Source organism: Pongo pygmaeus, chromosome 3 (assembly GCF_028885625.2).
Source record: "Pongo pygmaeus isolate AG05252 chromosome 3, NHGRI_mPonPyg2-v2.0_pri, whole genome shotgun sequence".
In the NCBI taxonomy this organism is placed as follows: domain Eukaryota; kingdom Metazoa; phylum Chordata; class Mammalia; order Primates; family Hominidae; genus Pongo; species Pongo pygmaeus.
This window is the reverse complement of record NC_072376.2, coordinates 95,580,531-95,603,901: the sequence shown is the minus strand read 5'-3', so window position 1 is coordinate 95,603,901 and position 23,371 is coordinate 95,580,531. Positions and strand designations below refer to the sequence as shown.

The 23,371-nt window shown below is 39.4% G+C and overlaps 1 protein-coding gene across 2 annotated transcripts; it reads left to right on the top strand.

Annotated features, from left to right (window-relative positions):
- Positions 1 to 386: 386 nt before the first annotated feature.
- Positions 387 to 21,266, top strand: COQ2 (coenzyme Q2, polyprenyltransferase). 2 transcript variants are annotated; one of them, XM_054485444.2, is made up of 7 exons: positions 387 to 1,010; positions 6,414 to 6,580; positions 11,470 to 11,591; positions 12,911 to 12,996; positions 15,090 to 15,223; positions 17,298 to 17,486; positions 20,723 to 21,266. In XM_054485444.2, exons 1-7 carry the CDS (start codon positions 608 to 610, stop codon positions 20,885 to 20,887), a joined length of 1,266 nt encoding a protein of 421 aa, XP_054341419.1. In that variant the 5' UTR covers positions 387 to 607; the 3' UTR covers positions 20,888 to 21,266. The 2 variants fall into 2 exon arrangements, with proteins under 2 accessions (XP_054341419.1, XP_063519873.1); XM_063663803.1 differs by lacking the exon at positions 20,723 to 21,266 and adding an exon at positions 17,864 to 17,987 and having other exon boundaries at positions 708 to 1,010.
- The last annotated feature ends 2,105 nt before the right edge of the window (positions 21,267 to 23,371 follow it).

Here is a 23,371-nt window from a genome sequence, read left to right as displayed (position 1 = left end):
ATAGGGGACTATTGTTTTGAACTAAGTTCCTGCACTAGGTCCCAACAGATGAGACTAAGAATCAAGAGTCACCCATGCTAAAGTTCCAAGTCACCAAACTAAAACTAAGTTGTATCTGACATTCTGAGAAGTCAGGAAAGACAACAGCCAGTTTTCCAACCAGGCCGTTTCAAAATGCAATCGTCATGACAATTAAGTTTCCTGTTTTAGTCCTCAACCTGGAGTAACCTAATGTTAACCAATCCGTTATTTCTCTATTGTTGTTTCCCTGTCCCCGCCTCGCAATGAAAGTAATTTGAAGTGACCAATCCGCTTTTTGTTCTCTGCTTCTGCTTTCTTCAGCCCTTTTTCTGTCTATAAAGCCAACTTCCTCCGCTCGACTCTTTGGAACACTTATTCTATTTTATGGAATAAGGTGTTGCCCGATTCTGTTTTTTGTTTGTTTCCTCAGAGACCCCGTTCTGAGTGTTGCCCGATAATGGAACTACAAAGTCAATCGAGATCGAGTTGTAAAAAATTACAACTAAATTTATTGTAATTTTCTTGCCTTTTGCCAATAGAAATTCCTTTTTCATTAAGTATTCCTCCCTTACAGTAAGCGACCACGATGACCCCTAATTCACAAGTAAGGATGAGGAAAGGTTCTGCCCACACCGCCGCCCAGCCAGGCAGACTTGGATTGCATCCTGCGGGCACCACTGCGCATGCCTGCCGGGGAATGACGTCAATCCGAGCTCGTCCCGGCCTCACCAGCGCCATGCTGGGCTCGCGAGCCGCGGGGTTCGCGCGGGGCCTGCAGGCTGTGGCACTGGCGTGGCTGCCGGGCTGGCGGGGCCGCTCCTTCGCCCTGGCGCGTGCGGCAGGCGCGCCCCACAGTGGTGACTTGCAGCCCCCCGCCTGTCCCGAGCCGCGCGGGCGCCAGCTCAGCTTGTCCGCGGCGGCGGTGGTGGACTCTGCGCCCCGCCCCCTGCAGCCGTACTTGCGCCTCATGCGGTTGGACAAGCCCATTGGTGAGTGCGGGCGGGCGGGCAGTCCGGGAATTTGCAAGTAGCAGCCTTCGAGTCGGCTCCGCGGAGCTGTCCGCGGCGGCCGGCCGGGGCGTGATGGAAAGGAGAGCCTGAAAGCTTGGGCTTGGCTGCCGGGTGCCGTGCGCCCTGGGGCGAATCACCTCGGGACACTTTGAAATGAGAGCCTGAAAGTTTGAGCTTGGCTGCCGGCTGCCGTGCGCCCTGGGGCGAGTCACCTCGGGACACGCAGTCGGGACAGTCTCCTAAAGGACCCGCCAGTTTCACGTCTGTCTGCATCCTGAGCACCTGAAGCGGGCAAGATAATTCTCATTCCACAAATACTTGTTTAAGTGGTGACTCAAGCGAAAGGTTCCGTTCTCGTGGCCCTCCTTCATTTATTAGAATGTTTGATCCTCCCCGCAATCTTGTAAGGCCCACAAAGACAATAATTAAGACAGTTAAGACGCTGAGGAAACTAAGGCTCCTCGTCAGAGCCAGACCAGAAGAACTCTGTGTTTTGATGCTGAGTCGGAGCTTTCTTACCTGCATCACCATAAGGCAAAGATTTAATTCATTTGAACGCAGCAGGGACAGCGCTTACGGACTGCCTGTCAGCTTACAATCGCCCCCGAAAGAAAGATTTTCCTGACCTTCCTATTTTAATTAACACCTACCAACCTCACTTTCTATCGCTTTATCCGCAATTTTTCTTAATAGCACTCACTACTAACTAACCTTATGCGCTTGTTGATTGATTGGCTTCTCCAGTAGTGTTAAGTGAATTAATAAGTTCCTACTACATTGTCCGGCCATAGAGATAGAAAAAACTATGGAAACCCTTTACTGTCAAGGAACTCTGGTCTAGTTGAAAAAGACTATTTGGTGAGCTAGGAAAATATGGATCAAATATGAGTGCTACAAAAGCAAGTGCTACAGGAAAAAGAAATTACTGTGGATCCCTTGCTGGAAAGTTTCGAGAAGAAATTATACTCCAAAGGACAAGTTGATTTTGCAGAGGAGGGAAGAGATCTTAGTGCGGGAAGTATTTTTGCAAAGACCCAAGGGTGAAGTGTTAGAACACTAAGAATACGAGCCTGACCTGGAACGCCAAGTGGGTGTGGAAAATGGGAAACGAGACTAGACAAGAACGTATCTGAAGAAGCTGGATAGCGTGGAGGAAGAAGTGAAGGATGAACTCCAGCCAATCTAGATGATGACATTTGCCATTGCAGTGTATGGAGATGTATTCAAAGGCCTAGGTACATTTACTCCACTTTTGCCCATACAAGACCCGAATTAGGCCTTGCTTTTGGTATTCTAGATTTATGCACGACCTATTTGGGATTAGAGCACTAAGTTATAACAATCAGCTATCAAAGCATAAAAGCCTACTGAATGATAGGTACAGCCCTGCCATCATTGGGAGGCTGTGTATGACCCCCATGCGTTTTGGGGCCAGATTCACGTTGAGAGGCATACATTTCCAAGCCCAGTTCCAGTCTGAAGCCTGACTGTAATTTTGTTCTTGGAGTCTGTGGCATGGAGCGGCAGTGTAGCCTTATAGATGAACATCCATTATTCCCATTTCCCCAGTTAAACCTCTGGCTTCTATCTTAGTGGCTGGACCTTCCGCCATGTAACAGAAGGCAACAAAGGGGTTATGAGCAAAACTTTGGAGCCGTACCTCTTGGATGTGAACCGCCACCCTGCTCATCTGAGGGACCTTGGTTAAATTACTTCACCTCTCTGGGCATCCGTTTTTCATCTGTAAAATGAAGATACTATTAATGATAATATGGACTTTATGAGGTCATGAAAATTCATTAATATATGTTAAGTGCTTAGAACAGTGCCTGTCATAATATGTGCTGAAGAAATAGCCATTATTATCTTAGAAGTGGGGAATGGAGAAAATTGTACTTACAGATTGTGTATGTTTGGAAGATACCCGACTGCATGGTTTGGTTCTAAATAAGGTGATCATTACAGGATTTTTCAGAAAACTAAATAGTACTATGTTAGAATTCACTCAACAAATGTATTTTGAACCCCTACCATATGCCAGAAACAATAATGGACAGGAGTAGAATTCCAGGTTTGATAATTCTTTATTTAAATTCTTATTTTGTGGGATAATTGTATGTTCATTGTTTTACTTCGTTGAAGTTATATCTTGTTACCTTCATTGATCAATAGTAGGTTTCATTGTTTTTGAGAAGGCAATACAGCTTCTTTCAAATGGGCTAAACTACCTTATTCCAGAAAGTTTCAGCAGGTGGCACTCTTTCCACCAAATTGGAAGTGTAATTTTTTGTTTTACCACATTTATGGGTGATTATGTTGTCTTGAAGATCATCTGTCTTTGATCTGTCCATCACCCCTCAGAACTTGCTCATTTTATTTCATCTCCCATAGAGTTTTTCTCTTTTCTACAAGAAACATTTCTTTTTGCAATCTGCTTGTCTCTTGTCTTTGCTACCTCTGCGTCTTTCTTCACAGAAAAGTATGGGGAATGAAAGTGTCATATGGAAGACAAAAAAAAAAGCATTGCTAGGAATCAGTAGGGACAAAAAAACAGGTGAAACTGAAGCGTATGGAGAGATTTAGGGAGTACAGAGTGACAGCATTGGACTTAGGACACAGACTGCAGCCAGACCGTCTGGGTTGGAATACCACCTTAGCCTTTTTTTACCTATGTGGTCTTGGGCACAATTACTCCCTCTCTGCGTCAGTTTCTGTATTTGTAAAATGGTTGTAATAAAAATAGTGCCTATCTCATAGGCTTGTTGTGAGAGTCAAAAGTGTTCTGTGAAACCACCTGGTACAGTAAGTGCCATGTATCTGTTATTATTGTTGTCATAACATCATTAATATTGTCATCTCTTAACGACTCTGTGAGGTAGCTGTTCTCTTCCCTCATTTACAGATGAAACAAAGACTTAAGCCTGAAGATACTTTACTGTCTAGCGTCACTCAGCTTACAAGTGGCAGACATAGAACTGAGAAGTCTTCCTACTTTCCCTTTCACTGTAGGAACCCTTGTCATCTGTAGGGGAGCTCTACAGATTCCTATCAGTAAGTGAATACGGTACTTTTAATACAGATTTTTGGCCAAGGAAGTTTTGTTCCTGACAGAAAACACTGTAAGTGGTTACACGTCTTTCTGTCTAGAATTTTTTCTTTTTAGTGGAACCTTCGGTTCTAATTGTACCAGGAAATAATAGCTGTGAAGTGGTATTCTCTCTTCTCTAGCCTAGGAGGATAGGATCAGCTATTCCTCTGTCCCTTGTGAACTGTACTCATAGCTCCAGGGTAAAGAAAGTAGTTAAACCTACTGTGTTTTACTTAAACCACTCTGTTTATCTGTTTCCTCATCTGTAAGATAGGATTATTAACAGTACCTACTATGTAAAGATGTTACTTGGGAGGCTGAGGTGGAAGTATTGCTTGAGCCTGGAAGTCAGAAGCTGTAGTGAACTATGACCTTTTTACTGCACTCCAGCCTCGGCAAGAGAGCCAGACCCTGTCTCTAATATAAATGTATAAATAAATAAGTTTAAAGATGTCACTGAAGATTAAATAAGTTTAGACATATAAAGTATTTAGAACACTGCCTGACACTTTATGAGCACTCTGTAAATGTTAGCCATTGTTACTGTGGAGTGCACCAAGTATGAGTCTGTCCAGGACAACCTGAATTCAGGTCTGAACTGACCATTTCTCAAGGTTTTAGCTTGAGCCTTTTCCTTGACTTTTCTGTTGTGTAAATTTAGATCCCCTTTGGAAAAGACCCTCTGATTCCTCTCTCCCTCCTCCCAAAACTAGCTAACTAACTTAGATAGTTTTGTTTTATGCCTTTGTAGGACCCTGTTCTTGTCCTGTTGTTGGATTAATCTTTTATTGTTATTGTTTATTTAACTGTATTTCTTTCTTTTGATTTATGAGTTGCATGAAGGCAGAAGCCACCTTTCTCTTAGCCACCATTGTATTCCCAGTTCTTAGCACAGTTCTGGCACACAAGTATATGCTTCATAAATATGTCTAAATGAATAAAGCTTAAACTTAGTGAAGCTTAAACATGATTACAGGGACTTTAGTCATTTGACCATTTTTCTTCAGGATCTGAACTTTCTTTAGCCCCAAATCCCTTTTCTCTTGTATACCTCAATAGGAAAGGAAAGCTCAGAATTTATCTAATAGGCAGCATATCCAAACATCAGTTGAAAGACTTTCTTTTTGAAGTAGAATATTAAAGTTCATATTTGAAGTCTTTTATGTAATCTATTTGCTTTTATCTTAATTTCATCTAGTTTATTGGTTAAGTACTAAGAACTAACCCCATTTGTACATGTAGCTGCAAAGTACTCAGTTCAAAATAACAAAAAAACTAACACTTATAATCCCAGCACTTTGGGAGGCCAAGGTGGGACGATTACTTGAGGCCAAGAATTTGGGACTAGCCTGAGCAACATAATTCCCTGGGCATGGTGTCTTGCACCTGTAGTTCTAGCTACTAGGGAGGCAGAGGCAGGAGGATCACTTGAGCTCAGGAGTTTGAAGCCACAGTGAGCTACGATTATGCCATTGTACTCCAGCTTGGGTGGCAGAGTGAGATGCTGTCTCAAAAAAAAAAAAAAAAAAAGAAAAAAAAAATACTAGACCATCTTAGTGTATTGTACTAACAATAGTAAAGGAAATTTTTGCTAACTTTTTTGAGTAGGTAATGTGTGTATATGATACAATATTCAGAAGGTGCCAGGGTATAGAGTGAAAGGCAAGTCTGTTACCCCTGGCTCCTGTCCACGCAGTTCCCCTACCCAGAAGCAACCATTATTATATGTTTCTAGTGTGTTCTTCCTGACACAGTCATTGAGCATATTAACATTCACGCATGAATGTTTTATATGTAGGTACATATCTATATATATTTATATACACATATAAACACACAATAAACAATTTTTAAGTTGTCCTTCACAAAGGTAGGGCCATTTTGTAACCTCATTAGAAATACAAAAGAGTATTCAACTCCCTAGAGTGTGTTGTCAGACGTTGGGTTTTGCCAGTGATAGGTGAAAATTTTTATCTCAATGTAGTTTTCATGTGTGTTTCTCAAAGTTGAGTATCTTTTCATATGTATAAGAGCCATTTGTATTTCTTTTTATGTGAATTTTTATTGTGTGTTTTGTCTATTTTTTAATTGGACTGTTGATCTCTCTCTTCTAGGCACTCTGCATAGTAAGATGTCCTTTGTGATCTGAGTTGCAAATTTATTTTCTCGGTTTTGTCATTTGTTTTTTTTTGACTTACAGTGTCCTTTATTTCTTTGGTATGTGGTGTTTAAACAAATGAAGACAGTTAACTGACTTAAATTTGTACCTTTTTTGTCTTTTTATTTTTGCTTAGGAACCTGGCTGCTGTATTTACCATGTACCTGGAGCATTGGTTTGGCAGCTGAACCAGGTTGTTTTCCAGATTGGTACATGCTCTCCCTCTTTGGCACTGGAGCTATTCTGATGCGTGGAGCAGGCTGTACTATTAATGACATGTGGGACCAGGACTATGATAAAAAGGTAATTTCATCCTGAAAAGGAATAGAGAGGCTCTTCTCAATTCTGCGGAATAACATAGTGGTATCACTTTTGAATGCCATATAAAGCAACAAGATCATTCAGTGACCACAGAAGTCCAGCATGGAAAGTGCCAGGATCAGTTGAATAGCTGGTATTGCAAAGTGCAGAGTACAATACTTCCTTTCTCAACACAAGAGTGGCCCCAGGGGCAAGGTGTGTAATTTATTATTATAAAGTGAATTGAGAATTTGGAAGACTGAGGGTGAGGGAGTTAAAGGTTAGGAGTGAAAGTGAAAAATCCATCCTGAACCTTCAAGTGTCAAAAGATCTCTCATCCCTTCCTTTGAGATGTATTTTAGAGCCCTAACTATTCTTACGTAAATCAAGTGAATCAAGGCAGCCCTTGTTAGCGTTTCCTATAATTGTTTCTTTTAAAAACGTAACTTTACCCATTTTTTCTCCTTCGAAAAATAATACATGCTTGTTCTGAAAAATGTAGGTAACATAGAATTGCAACCAATGAAAAGTGCAAGTCATCCTTATCGCCTTCTCTTATCCCCTAGAGAAAACTTCAGTTAAGAACTTGATGCATTATTTTTCTCTGGATTTTTTTTGTACCTGTTCTAATGCATGTGTAAATTATTTCTTTGTTCTTCAACAGACAGTTATTTTCTCAAGGAAAGGGGCCATCTTATTTGCCTTTTTATCTTAGCAACTATGCCATAATTAGTACAAGATCATTAAATGCTTGAGTAAATAATCAATTGAAATTTGATTTTTAAAAAAATCCACACTGAATTATAAAAAGTGAATAATCTTATATAAACTTATATGAAGTTAATAATCACTCCTAGTTTACCTTTTATGTAGTCTGAATTTTCCTTAAGCAAGGCATACCTATAATAATTTTTAGTTAATAGAATAGTATTACGTGTGTGTGTGTGTGTGTGTGTGTGTGTTTTGAGACAGAGTTTCACTTTTGTTGCCCAGGCCTGGAGTGCAGTGGTGCGAGCTCGGCTCACCACAACCTCCACCTCCCAGGTTCAAGTGATTCTCCTGCCTCAGCCTCCTGAGTAGCTGGGGTTTCAGGCATGCACCACGATGCCCGGCTAATTTTATATTTTTAGTAGAGATGGGGTTTCTCCACGTTGGTCAGGCTGGTCTGGAACTCCTGACTTCAGGTGATCCACCTGCCTTGGCCCCTCAAAGTGCTGGGATTACAGGCATAAGCCACCGCGCCTGGCCATTAGTATAATTTTTAATTCAAAAACATTTTGAATTACTTGCTATGTGGAAGACCCAGTGGCAGGTTCTAGGATTGCATCGATGAAATACAACATTCCTGACATTCAGGGTTTAGTTATTATAAAACAGTAGAAGTCTTTTGAGAATAGTGTTCACCAGAGAACTTGCTGAAGACCACTTACCTCAACCTAAGGGAGAGGGTTAGAGATAACTTTCCAGGCCGGGGTGACCTTTGAACTCTGAAAGAATAGGATGGCAAAAAAAGAGTGGGCTAGAGGGTGAAGGTTTCTCTAGACAGAGGGAACAGCAGGTCCAGAGGCATGGCTGTGAGACGAGTGTGTGTTTGATAGCAGCAACTACATGGTCTGCGTGTGGCTGGAGGATATGGGGTGTAGTAGAAGAGTGGCAGGAGCTGTATGGTAAAGCATTTCTCTGACACATCTGGGATGCCTTAATTTGCCAAGAGATGCACACTGTCCTTTTTTTTTTTTCTTTAAAAATGTTTTTGTTTTTATGGATTTAGGGGTACAGTTACAGTCAGGTTACATGGATATAGTGTGTAGTGGTGAAGTCTGGGCTTTTAGTGTACCCATATGTAGTATGACCTAATGGGTAGTATTTCATCCTCCACTCCCCTCCCACCCTCCCACCTTTTGGAGTCTCCAGTAATGTCTCTGTGTACCCATTGTTTAACTCCCACTTATAAGTGAGAACATGTGGTTTTGACTTTGTTTCTGAGTAATTTCACTAAGAATAACAGCCTTCAGTTCCACCCATGTTACTGCAAATGTCGTGATTTTATTCTTTTTTATGGCCTTGTATTCCATGGTGTATATATGCCACATTTTTTAATCCAGTCATCCATTGATGGACACTTTGGTTGATTCCACGACTTTGCTATTGTGAATAATGCTGTGATAAATGTATGAGTGCAGGTGTCTTTTTGGCAATATGATTTCTTTTCCTGTGGGTAGATACCCACTAGTGAGATTGTTGAATTAGTAGTTCTGTTTTTAGTTCTTGAGAAATCTCCATGCTGTTTTCCATAGAGATTGTACTAATTTACAGCCCCACCAACTGTGTATAAGTGTTCCCGTTTCTCCACTTCCTCACCAACATCTGTTTTTTGACTTTTTAATAGCCATTCTGACTGGCGTAGAAGATGGTATCTCATTGTGGTTTTAATTTGCATTTCTCTGATGATTAGTGATATCTAAGTCCCCAAAAGGAAACACAACAGAAACAAAAATAGACAAATGAGACTTAATTAAACTAAAAAGCTTCTGCATAGCAAAAGAAATAATCAACAGAGCAAACAGACCACCTACAGAATGGGAGAAAATATTTACAAACAATGCGTCCAACAAAGGGCTAATGTCTAAAATCTACAAGGAGCTCAAACAAGAAAAAAATAACCCCATTAAAAAGTAGACAACGCACATGAACAGACATTTTTCAAAAGAAGACATACAAGCAACCAGCAAACATATGAGATACACACTTTCTTGATTTGGAGGTTCACACATCCTGGTCAGTTTTATTCTGTACACTCTGTGAATGAAGCTTCTGGCATATATCACTTCAAGATAATTCTTGAACATGTTAATAGTAGTTCATCACTTTAAAAAATTTCTAGCTTAGTATAAGCCTTCCAGAAAATGAAAAATAGTGCCATAAATTAGTAACAGTTTATGAAGCGTGGGTCTGTTTAGATAAGTGAACATTTGAGATTAAATATTTGAAGGCAAACTGCAAAATTCTGAATTGCTTTATCTTATTTGGTAGACAGACTCTCCCCTAAATGTTTACATCCCACACTCTTGACTAGAGTTAAAACTAATTACATAGATTTTGACTTCTGCTTCCAGGAAGATGGGATAGATGTATTTTCCCTATTCTTTCCACTAAGTATGACTAAAACGCCTGGACATTATACATAAAACAAACATAAGAAGACTGTGGAGAAAAGGTGGCAGACTGGCTAGGGACCTCAGGACCCAAAGAATTTCCTAGATTTTGTTTTTCTTCATATATCCCAGACTTGGAACTGAAGAAGCCAGAAATCTGGAAATGTCACTGGGCACAGACAGGAAAAAAATAAAAAATAATTAAAAAAAAATAAAAAGCCTGCTTGGCGGGGGCCAGTGGAAACCAGGCTGGGAACGTGAGCTTATAACCTCAGCTGGTAGCAATTAGGCAGCATCTCCCACCCCCTTCTTTTGCCAGAGCAGTGTCAAAAAAAGTCAACCGAAATAAAAGGTTTAAATAAGATTCATAGTCTCAAGACATAATACTTAAATGTCCAGATTTCAGTTAAGAATCATTTGTCATACCAAGAACTAGGAAAATCTCAACTTGAGTGAAAAAAAGACAATCAGCAGATGAACAACACTGAGATAGCAGAGATGTTAGGATTTCTTAGAAAGATTTTTAAAGTAGCAATCATAAATATGCTTCAGTGAGCAATTACAAACATGCTTGAAACAAATGAAAAATACCACCTCTCAGCAAAGAAATAGAAAATATAAAGGAGAACCAAATGGAAATTTTAGAAGTGAAAGATATAATAATTGTAATAATAATTAAGTGGATGGGCCCAACAGCAGAATGGAGGGGACAGAGGAAGGAATCAGTGAACTGGAGATAGAATAATAGAAATGACACCATCTGGAAAACAGAAATAGACGAAAAGCACAACTCATAAGAGGAAAAATTGAATTTGCACTTCATCAACAAATTTTTATTTGTTAAGGACCCCGTTAAGAAGATTAAAAGGGCTGGGCACCGTGGCTCACGCTTATAATCCTGCCACTTTGGGAGGCCGAGGCAGGCGGATCACTTGAGGTCAGGAGTTTGAAACCAGCTTGGTCAATATGGTAAAACCTTGTCTTTACTAAAAATACAAAAAATTAGCCAGGCGTGCTGGTGGATGCCTGTAATCCCAGCTACTTGGGAGGCTGAGACAGGAGAATCGCTTGAACCCGGGAGGCAGAGGTTGCAGTGAGCTGAGATTGTGCCAGTTCGTAAATATTTTAGGCTTTCTCTGTGGAAATTGAACGTGTTATATCTAAATAGCTGATAAGGAAGTTGCTTTTTTTTTTATTTATTTATTCATTTGACACAGGGTCTTGCTGTATCACCCATGCTGGAGAGCTTGATGCAATCATGACTCACTGCAGCTTCAACCTCCTAGGCTCAAGCAATCCTCCTACCTCAGCTTCCCCAATAGCTGGGGCTACAGGCACACATCACCCTACCTGGCTAATTTTTTTTTTTTTTTTTTTGTAGAGACAGCGCCTCCCTATGTTGCCTAGGCTGGTCTTGAACTCATGGCCTCAAACAATCCTCCCGCCTCAGCCTCCCAAAGTGCTGGGATTACAGGCTTAAGCCACTGCACCCAGCCAAGAAGTTCCTTTGTTTTGTTTGTTTAGAGATGGGGATGGGAGAAAGAATGAGTGATGGGAATTTTTAGTTCTTTTCAAAGCTATTTTAAATATGAAGTTTTGATTCCTGACAGTACTTAAAATGTTGATTTCTGTCTTCATTCATATTGGTGCCTACCATGGGCCAGTCTCTTCATTAAATGTTTAAATAAATGATTGAGTCATTACATGTAGCTAAGGTATCTGTTTTTATGTTTTAAGGTTACAAGAACAGCCAATCGTCCAATAGCCGCTGGAGACATTTCAACTTTTCAGTCCTTTGTTTTTCTTGGGGGACAGCTAACCTTGGCACTGGGTGTTCTTCTGTGTCTAAATTACTACAGGTATATTAAACGTTTTCCACATCATGTATAAAATCTCTCCTTTGAAATGGAGAAAGTAGGAATCAAATGAAATATCTTTATCACAAAGTTGTTCATTTGCTACTTATTAAGCATCTGTAAGTTAGCAAGTGTAAGTAACTCACCACACATTTTTAAATCTGCTTCAAGAATGCTTTCAGCCAAAGGAGTTAAGAAATGAACATTTAATTTGTTTTGAACCACCTTCAGTATTTGTACTACATTCCCTAAGGGACACAAGGCAATTTCATAGGTTTTCTAAATGCGTGCATGGATGTGTGTGTATACACCCACACATATATGTATAATTTTATTTATGTTGACAGTATCTCTAAAGTAGACTTAAAGCAGAAGTGATTATACTCATTTTGCAAAAAGAGGAACTATGTCTTTCCCAGGGTGGTGTTACTAATCAATGACTGAAGAAAGAAGTGGGAGGACTCATTCCTGTATCTCTTAAACAAGACAAAACCAAATTTTTGTGTACAGATTGCGGTTTACAAAATGCTTCAATGGGAGAGAAGAAAGACAAAAGAGTTACTTTATGGAGACTAGACTTAATTGCATGCCTTGCCCTGATAGCATCAATTACATGAAAATACCTTTGGAAGGTTATTTCTGGAAGGGGTAGTGTTAGATAAACTTTGAGGTCCTAAGAACATCTTATTTTATCACATTTTCATAGGTGTTTCCTTTTTTCTAGAAAAGTAACACTGCATCATATATATAAGGAGGGATATCTTGACTCTAATTATTAGTTAGGACATCTCAGTTTATTAGATGCCTTAATGTTTGCAAACAGTTCAGAGAGGCAGTAACATTTGGTAGTTAACATTTGGTGTTTGATAGGTTGGACTCTGGAGCCAGACTGCCTTAGGTTTGAATCTAGGCTCTTCTATGACTAGCTATATGACAATTAGCAAACTACTTAATTTCTTTGTGCTTCAGTTTTCCCATCTGCAAAAAAGAAAGACAATAAAACTTTATAATACCTGCCTTTTGGAGTCATTTTGAAGATTATAATGAATTAACAAGTGTGATTCACTTAGAATAGTGCCTAATACATAATAGTATTGTATGTGTTAGCTATTATTTTGTTTGATTGTTTTATAACATTTAAAATAGTTTTTTACTCATCCTTTGTAATAGGGAAAGTCAAAGTTTAGGAAGATAACTTACATAAAATATAATTTAAGATAAAATATATTTTCCAATTAGTATTATTTATGTCGTCTTAAAGTATTTCGTGGTTTCTAAGAGGTAGTGGTAATAATCACTTTAATGGTTTTTCCTCTTTTCAGTATAGCTCTGGGAGCAGGATCCTTACTTCTTGTCATCACCTACCCACTAATGAAAAGAATTACATACTGGCCTCAACTAGCCTTGGGTGAGCTTAAAATAACTAAAAGTATTTCCTTTGATACTTGCAAACTACACTTTTATGGAGAGATAGGTAAATAGGTAGAGATGAAATGACAAATCAGTCATGTAATTTTCCTAACCAATAGTAGATATTCATGTTTTAAAGGAGAGCAGTTAGCTATTTTTATTAGCTAAGAAATATTGCATATTTATTAGGGTTATCATCATCATCATTATTTTTTCCTCTCCTCTCTCCCCCACTCCTCCCCTCCCCTACCCTCTCCTCTCCCCTCTTCTTCTCTGAGACAGGGTCTTGATCTGTTGCCCAGACTGGAGTGCAGTGGCACCATCTCAGCTTACTGCAGCCTTGACCTCCCAGGCTCAAGTGATCCTCCCACCTCAGCCTCCTGAGTAGCTAGGATTACAGGCATTCACAACCCTGCCTGGCTAATTTTTGTATTTTTTGTAGAGACAGGGTTTCGCCATGTTGCCCAGGCTGGTCTCAAACCCCTGATCTCAAGAGATCTGCCTGCCTTGGCTTCCCAAAGTGCTGGGATTATAGATGTGTGCCATCACGCCTGGCCATTGCTTTCTGAAATGCTTTTTTAAAAACCTAGGTATGTCATGAAAAAATATTTGATCTAGATGCCCCGAAGAATTTGGGGAATGGGGCAGGAAGCACTCTGTGGCAGGAAAACAAGGGTTAAAGTGTATGTGATAGCTTAGACTGCTCGTATTCTGTGAAGCCTCTCAGGAAGAAGTTAAGACAGTCTCTTCTGGGCTACCATAGGATTCTAATCCGGCACTTACTCATTTCAGCAGCATTAATTCAACCAAGAATACATTGAGAGCCTCCTATGGTCTCCGGTTAATAAATTGTGGCCCAGCATTTAGCATAGCACTTGGCACGGTGTAGGTATTGTATACATACTTGTTGGTGAAAAGAAAGGAAGATAGTTAGGTAAGCAGGTATCAGAATCTGTTGCAAAAATATCTATTCCTAGACTTCTCTATTCTATTCCTAGAATGATTCTAGTTCTTTGAATCATTTTTTTCAGTAAATGAAAGAACTAAAAGCAACTCAAGAAATTGGTGTGAGCCTGATTTGCGGGAAAGTTGTGGTAGAATATTTATCTTTTTCTAAGATCCTCTCATTCAATGTTCTCTTTATTAAATTTGAAATTATATTCTCAATATAAGCATTTCCTATCTATAAGATAATATTAAGAAGCTGGTATATTTACTCCAAATATTTACTGAACCCCTACATTTACTTCGTGCCAGGAATGGCAGCAGGTACTGGGAAAATAAAAATGACTAAAACACACTGTCTTTAAGGAATTGGAGATGGAGATGACAGATAAACAGGTCATTGCAGTACAAAGTGGCAGGCAGGAGTGCTATGGGACCACAAAGGAGAGGCACTTAATCAGTTAAGGAGGGGACATGAGTGGAAATAGGTAATATAGGAGGAGAAAAGGGGTTTCTGAGAAAAGATATCTGGGACACATTGAGTTTAAGGTACATGAGCAATTTGCAGGCAGAGAAGTCCAGCAGACGGTTCAGTATGCAGTCTGGAGCTTAGGAGAGTTATCAGGCTTGCAAGTGGAGATTTGAGAGCTGTCAACATGTAGGTGTTTGTTTACAGTCCTCAGAGATAATGCCCTTGTGGAATAAATCAGTGTTCCTATGTATACTCATGTTTCTGTAGCTGATAGGGGAGGCAGAGTGGTAACAGAAAGAACATGGGTTTTTGAGTCAGATAGATGTAAGTTCAGATCCCAGCATCTACTGTTATTGGTAGTGCCGTGCACCATACTAGGTGGGATAAATCTTCTCTTTAAACCTCCTATTTACTTAATTCGGGGATATTATTCTTTTTATTAGCTCTGTTACTTTAGTTGTTAATTAACCTCTCTGAGCCTGTTTTCTTTTTCGTAAAATGGAGCTAATAATTACCACCGAGAGTTGAAAGGGTATAAGGAAGGAACCCACAGAAAGCAGCACACACAGAGTCTGATACCCAGGAGCACTGAATGCACTCCGATGCCACTCCTTCCCTTTAGGATTCTAAAGTACATATAGACTTTCCCCTTTTTTGTGTTTTGCTAATTGTAGGCTTGACATTTAATTGGGGAGCATTACTTGGATGGTCTGCTATCAAGGGTTCCTGTGATCCATCTGTTTGCCTGCCTCTTTATTTTTCTGGAGTTATGTGGACACTAATATATGATACTATTTATGCCCATCAGGTAAAGAAATTATGTTTTCTTAACTTTGGTTTAGTTGTTGCTGTTTTTAAAGAACCAAATTAAGGAGAAAGCATTTTTTTCTAAAATTTGTTGTTGTTTTTTAAGAACTTTAAGAACCAAATTAAGGAGGAAGAATTTTTTTTTCTAAAAAGAAAGTCATTCACAGTTCCATGGCTCCAACAAAATTTTGTTTATGTTTGTGTTTACCAAAATTCAACTCATTTATTTTATTTACAAGCAATAAAGTAGTATTTACTATATGCCAGGCACTGTTTTAAGTACTTTACAGACTTAATCCCCCAACAGCCTTTGAGGAAAGTACTTACATTATCCTCATTTAACAGAAGAGGAAATATGTGAAGAAGTATTTGTCCATGTCACACAGTTAGTGGGTGGCAGAACTGCGATTCAAACCCAGTATTCAGTGACTGCTTTTAACCACTACATTCTCCTGTCCCTCTAATCACTGAATTATGCAACTTTTTTACTTGGTATAGTTAGTGAACATTTTCCCATATTTTTACCAATTCTTTGTCATTGTCGCTTTAAGACTATGGACTATGAGATAGTCCATGCCCCAATTTAACATGCTATAAATTTGATGTACTATAATTGAAAAAAATTTAACAGTTTCTCTATTTTGGCTACTTAAGTTGTTTCTGAGTTTTCACAATTATAAGTAATATTGTTCTAATCATTAATACTTCTTGAATAGGAGTTTTTCAGTTAAATTTTTAGAAGTGGTATTATTGACTTAAAGGATTATATGCATTTTTATAGCTTTTGATATTGCCTTTTTGATAAATTCCATTTTAAAAGCTCATTTTTTCTTTTACATTTATAAACTCTCCCCCAGCTTTAATGAGGAGTAATTAACAAATAAAATTATGCATATTCAAGGTATACAGTGTGATGATTTGATAGTACATGTTCTGAGAATACATTTATAAACTTTTCAAAAATGTTTTTCTCATTTTTCTGAAATATGATTATGTATTCTCAATCATTTACTTGAAGAATATGTCTGGATTTCATTCTGTTTTCTTCCACTAAACCCCCTATGCCCTGCTACATTTGTAGTATCATGAAAAGGCAGATCTGTAATCAGTCTTACTTCCAAAGTGAAACTTGACTTACAGATTAGAAGAGATGCCTGTACTTTTTGCAGTAAGGTCTGGAATGAGTGCTTAGGATACCAGTACTCCAACTAGATTAAACAACTTCAGGAAAACACCACATACTCATTGGCATTTTTGTGGTTCACATAATAACTATAGACACAGTTTGCACCCTGAAGGTGATTCTAGTATGAAAGGACAAACAGAAACACCCACAGTCATTGTTATTTGGATTTGGGCCCCAAAAGAGAACCTGTCAGGTTGCTGTCTGACGATAGGTCAGTGCAGAGAGTTCAGCATGCAGCCACTGATACCATGTGACCATCATTATTTACAACAGTATATGGAGATGCTTACAAGTAAACTTGCTGGGAGACACCAGGCAGCTACATGTGATTATATCATCAAGGCCTAGCTCTACCTAAACAGGATTTGATAGGAAAGGCAAGGGATAGGTTGGGCTAGAAGTGGAAAATGAGTGGATGTGGTTAGGTGGTAAGTAAGCATTTTTCTACATCTGTGACTTTTGCAAGATTGAAACTAAAATGTATAGATTATTGAGATTTGAGAACTCTGAGGTAGAGAGGAGCTATGGGAAGAATTAGCTGGAATTTAATCCTAACACTAAAAATATAGTTGAGTCATTATAGGATTATAACAAATATAATGGTATATAGAAATGAAGCTGGATGGTGATTTTAGCAGTGGTGTTTAGCTTTGATTGGCCTACACATTCATTACTGATCAGCCTGTTTCTGAGTTACTGTCATCTTTCACCGCTTATGGTATATCTGCATGTTCTTTAAAGACAATTTCTTCTGGAAGTAGTTAGTGGTAATTGGTTGCGCAACCTTGTGAATATACTAAAAAACACTAAATCTGATACTTCAAAATGTGAATTTTATGGTGTGTGAACTAAATCTCAAAAAACAGTTTATTTTTCTTTCTGATATTAGGACAAAAGAGATGATGTTTTGATTGGTCTTAAGTCAACGGCTCTGCGGTTCGGAGAAAACACCAAGCCGTGGCTCAGTGGCTTCAGTGTTGCAATGCTGGGGGCACTGAGCCTAGTGGGTGTGAACAGTGGACAGACTGCTCCCTACTATGCTGCCCTGGGTGCTGTAGGAGCCCATCTGACTCACCAGGTTTGACCTTTTTCTTATCTGTCCCTCATATTTCCTTGGTATAAATTATAAAAATTATTTAAACAGTATGCCCTCTGTGTTTACCTGGCAAGGAGCTTCTTAAACAACTACTTGGCTTGCACTGCCTTTAACAGACCCCCCTGCCCTCCAGCCTCAACTTATAAGAAAGCTAGCTGTAGTATTTTATTTTATTTTTAAACTTTTTTTTGAAACAGGGTTGTCCGGCCTGTCATCCAGGCTGGAGTGCAGTGGTGCAATCACAGCTCACTGCAACCTCTAACTCCTGAGCTGAAGCAATCCTCCCACCTCAGCATCCTGGGTAGCTGGGACTGCAGTCATGCACCACTATGCCTGGCTAATTTTGTTATTTTTTGTAGAAATGGGGTCTTGAGATTTTGCCCAGGCTGGTCTCAAATTCCTGGCTTCAAGCAATCTTCCTGCCCTGATCTCCCAAAAGTGCTGGGATTACCAGTGTGAGCTACCAACCCCAGCCAAGGTATATTATTTTTAAAAAATAATATAGGCCTAAATCCAAATTTTCCCCTCTGATTTTCCTGGAATTACTTCTGATTCGTGTCTGGAAAAATTTCAGTAATATCTGAAGCTTGTGGTTTGAGTTGAATTACTCTAAAAGCAAACTGACAGATAAAGCTTTTTAAAAAAAAATCTGGGTTTCTAGTGATGGTTAGTAGACTAATTATTCATAAATTTGGTTTCTGCTGGCATAAAGACCAAGGCCAGATAAGACATGAAATGCGGAACATGTCAAAGTTCTGCCAGTAGAGAACAGGAAGCTGTCATTTCAGGATATTCACCCACACCACATCCCCTACCTGTCACAAACTTATGTTGAGAATCTACATTGTTGACTTGTAAATGAATGAACTAAATCTAATTTTGATCAAATCACTTGCTAATAAATTGACTATATTTTTATGTCAGTGTTATTGTTATTTTCATTAAACAGAATCAAAAAGGTATTCATGGTGGATCACCTGAGGTGAGGAGTTTGACCAACTTGGCCAACATGGCAAAACCCCGTCTGTACTAAAAATATAAAAGTTAGCTGGGCATGGTGGTGGGCACCTGTAATCCCAGCTACTCGAGAGGCCGAGGCAGGAGAATCACTTGAACCCAGGAGGCAGAGGTTCCAGTGAGCCAAGATCATGCCACTGCACTTCACTCTTCAGCCTGGGCGACAGAGCAAGACTCCATCTCAAAAAAAAAAAAAAAAAGAAAGTATTCATGAAGCTGTATTTAGATGACTGATTTTATACAGATTATTGCCAATTACTATCAGTATAGGCAAGACTCACATAACGTGGTATGAAGGAAATCAGAATCTGATGTCTATAAAGTAAACCATATGCTGTGTCCCCTCCGCTGTTTTCCTCACTGTGAAAACTAAAATGTGAATTGGTGACTCTCCAGGATGTCACCATTTTTCCCTTCAGAATTTCTCAGCATCCCTTTTTGGTCGTAGCTCAGCTCCATGAGGGCTGACATTGTCATTTGATTGTCTGGTCTGGATAATGGGTATATGTTAATATTTAAACACCTGAATATTAAATAGTACAGGAAGGCAAAAATTATTAAGACAATCACAAATATTATAAAGAATCCTCGGCCAGGCGCAGTGGCTCACGCCTGTAATCCCAACACTTTGGAAGGCCAAGGTGGGCAGATCACTTGAGGTCAGGAGTTCAAGATCAGCCTGGCCAACATGGATAAACCCTGTCTCTACTAATAATACAAAAATTAGCTGGGCATGGTGGTGTGCACCTGTAATTCCAGCCACTCGAGAGGCTGAGGCAGGAGAATCACTTGAACCCAGGAGGTAGAGGTTACAGTGAGCCAAGATGGTGTCACTGCACTCCAGCCTGGGTGACAGAAGGAAACTGTGACTCAAAAACAAAGGAAGGAAAAAGAAATACTTGGAGCCCACTTTATATTTTAAATCGCATTTATGGTCCTCTGTCCAGTTTTTTTGTTGTTGTTGTTGTTTGTTCTGAAACAGAGTCTTCCCTCTGTCACCCAGGCTGGAGTGAAGTGGCACGATCTTGGCTCAGTACAACCTCCACCGCCTCCTGGTTTCAAGCGATTCTCGTGCCTCAGCCTCCTTAGTAGCTGGGACCACAGGCGCATGCCATCATGCCCAGCTCATTTTTGTATTTTTTTAGTAGAGACGGGGTTTCGCCATGTTGGCCAGACTGATCTCGAACTCTTGGCCTTAAGTGATCAGCCCGCCTCAGCCTCCCAAAGTGCTGGGATTACAGGCATGAGCCACCACGCCTAGCCTCCCTGTCCAGTTTTCCATACAGTGTTTAAAGATGGATGTAGCCTTTTAGTATTTAAAGAGAAAGGAAATCATGATAATTGTAAGTCTGCAGACCACGTAATAAAGAATAGTCCCCCATGCCTAAGGAAGATAGGAACATACATGAGACTTCCTTACTGTATTTGCAGGGCTACCATGGGGAAAAAGGAGTACACTTGTTCTAGATTACTAGCAACAGATATAGGTCTCTAACTCCCCTTCCCTAAATGTAGGTGCCTGAACAGGAGAGATTTAGAAATGTGGGAGGACATTTTTGGTTATCATAATAAACTAGGAGGGGTGACTATATGGATGATGGCCAGATACAGTCAATATCTTGTGCTGCACCAGATTGTCCTGCATTATAGAGAGTTGTCCTGCCCAAATGGGACTTGTTCTCCATTGAGAAACTTTGCTCCGGACACTAAAACCAGAACTGGAGGGTAGGAGTTGCAGGGAGACAGATTTTAGATCAGTCAGTATAAGGAAGAACTTTCTAAATAGTTAGAACTAAAAATAGTATGGGTTGCCTCACAAACATTCATGCAACCCTTAACCGAAAGTTCTTAGGAAACAGCTTGGATGATTCCAAGTGAAAAATATGGTAAATTTTTCTTTTTCTTTTTCTTTTTTTTGAGATAGAGTCTCACTCTCTCACCCAGGCTAGGAGGGTGCAGTAGGGTGATCACGGCTTATTGCAGCCTTGACCTCTTGGCCTCAAGCAATCCTCCCACCTCAGCCTCTTGAGTAGCTGGGACTATAGGCATGTGCCATCGTGCCCAGCTAATTTTTCATTTTTTATATTTGTATTTTTTGTATTTGCTGTTTTCTCTGTGTTTCCTCTGTGTTAACATGTTTATTTGTTATGACCCAAAGTCCAGACTAGGTATTAATACAACTCTGTATTCCTCTCTTGCAGATTTACACTCTAGACATCCACAGACCTGAGGATTGTTGGAATAAATTTATCTCCAACCGAACACTGGGACTAATAGTTTTTTTAGGGATTGTGCTTGGGAATTTGTGGAAAGAAAAGAAGACAGACAAAACAAAGAAGAGTATAGGGAATAAAATAGAAAATTAATGAATGAAATTTATCTAGGAATTATTAAAACATTTTTTACAAAATATAATTAGATTTGAATACAAAATCTGATACAATATGTTAAAGAATTAAGAACCTGAAGATGGAGATTTAGAACATATTTACCTGGATTTTAATTCAATTATTTGCTAGCAAAATTCTCCCTTGTCACAGAAACCAGGGACTCTTCAGGATTTGAGATGGCCTTGAGTATTTTAGTTGATACGTTCTTCTGCCCATTATAATTCTCACCTGAAGTTATGGGGATTGTACGGGTTTTGGCACTTTAGAAAAAGCCTGATGTGGGTCTTACATAAATGATTGTCTGTATAAGAAAATGGACTCTTTTTTTAGGGAAAAATAAAAGCAGCTATGGAAAGTTGGGGCTTACTGTTCTTTATTGTGACCTTTAGTGACTGCCAAAAACTGTAATTTAGGAAACCAATTCTGTTTTTTTACTTTTTAGGAGAATTTAAATAAGCAAATAGAAGTATTTAGCTATTATAGTCACACGTACCACTGTTTACCAACCCTGACTTTTATTTGGGAGATTTGGTCTCTGTGTGCACAGTGACCAGAACAAACAAGTAGGCAGTCACCAGAGACTACCTTGATTTTCTGTCTATATCTTTTTAATCTTATCCCATTATAGTTTATAGGATAGTGATATTTAAATGTTTACTGTTTTTTCCTTTACCTGCCCTCACCTTCACAATGTTCTCAACACAGTAGCCAGAGTAATTCTCTTAAAACCTGAGTAAGGTCATGTCATTCCTCTCCCCAGAACCCTCCAGGATCTGCCTAGCTCACTCAGTACAAAACAAAAGTCCTACCACCTTCCAGGCCCTCTGTGATCTGGCCTCATGTCTGACTTCTCACACTCACACCTGCAGCTCCACTGGCCTCACTGTTCCTTAAACAGGTAGGGCAGACTCCTACCCCAGGGCCTTTGCATTTACTGTTCACTTTGTCTGGAAAGTTCTCCCCAGATCATGTCTTACTCCACTGCAGAACCTTTCTTAAATGTCACCTTCTCTAAGAGGCTTTTCTTAGCCATCTTCAAAAATCTCACATACAAATACCACCCATACTTCCTGTCCCCTTGCTTTTTTTTTTCTCTCTTCAGCTCTTAACATTAGCAACCTAAAATATACCTTACTTGATTTAAATTGCTCTCATAGACAGTAGGCTATAGGGCAGACAGTCATTTGTATATGCGGGTGTGGCCAGCAGTAAATATAAAATTGTGTGATGAGGGCAACGACGATGATGATGAAGATGATGATGCAGCTAACAGTGTTTACATATGCCAGGCACTGATAAGCATAGGAAAAATTATTTAACTACTCAGCAAATACTGAGCCACTGAAAATGACTTGGGTCAGCTGTTGCAGCTGTAACTTTGCTATAGCAGCAGTGAGTTGAACGGGAGAAGAATTAGGAACATAGTACCCTACTTTTGAGGAAATATGATTGGCTTTGATTTTAACAGAATAGACAGAGTTTAAATCTATGTTGATTTCTGTTTTCTTACAGATACGACCCTATATTTTAAAATGCTTAAAACATCTTAACCCATTGCACTGGTTCCAATTAAAGAAGGGTGAGTACAATGTACTTCAATTTTACAACATTCTCCTTAGTTTATGAAAGTTAAAAATGGAACAAACTTTAAAATCACTAAAAATCCTGCAACTTTTTTGTGATCCATGGGACAAGAGAACATAACATTAATTCATACACGCTCAAAAAGCTTATTCTCAAAAAGCTGCTTAAACATAATTGAATTATTTTAGTTCTTTTTCATTTTTCCTCCCTTCTCCCAGTAGAAAACACTGAAAAAATAGTATAAATGGGTAAGGAACAGATTTTTAAAAAAGAAAAAACGATGAAGTAGATTATTAGTCTCTAGAATCACAGACTTACAACTCAAGTTGGAAAGACACACAGCAGTCATCCATCTAGATCAGGAGTGTCAGTCCCTGGGAGAGCTGAACGGAGCATTGCCAGGAGTTTGTGATAGTTGAAATGACCAGCATTGCCTATTCAGCGAGGAGGGCCCTTGCCCTACTCTTCTGCTTCAAAGTCACTGAGTTTTTCAATAGAAATCATGTGAAAGAACTTTTTAAACTGTGAACAATTATCTACCACAATTTCATGATGGGGGTGGAGATAGGATGGGAGCTACAGGGTCTAAAAAGTAAATGAATACAACTATTCCAGCTCTAACTGATCTGTCCTCTGAATTCCCAGAGCACTTGGTGGGTGCCAGTGGAGCAGGAGCTGTGAATGCCAGTCACAGCCACAGCTTGCCAGGGTTGGAATCTGCTTTAACACCTATCAGTTGGGTGATCTTGGGCAAGTTCCCTGACTTCTCTGTGGCTCACTCAGGGATTATCGTAATACCTTTCTCATGCATTTCAAAATTTTCTGTCTTCCCCTGCAAATGGAGATTTCATGGTAAGTGGGACCTTGTTTGTCTTA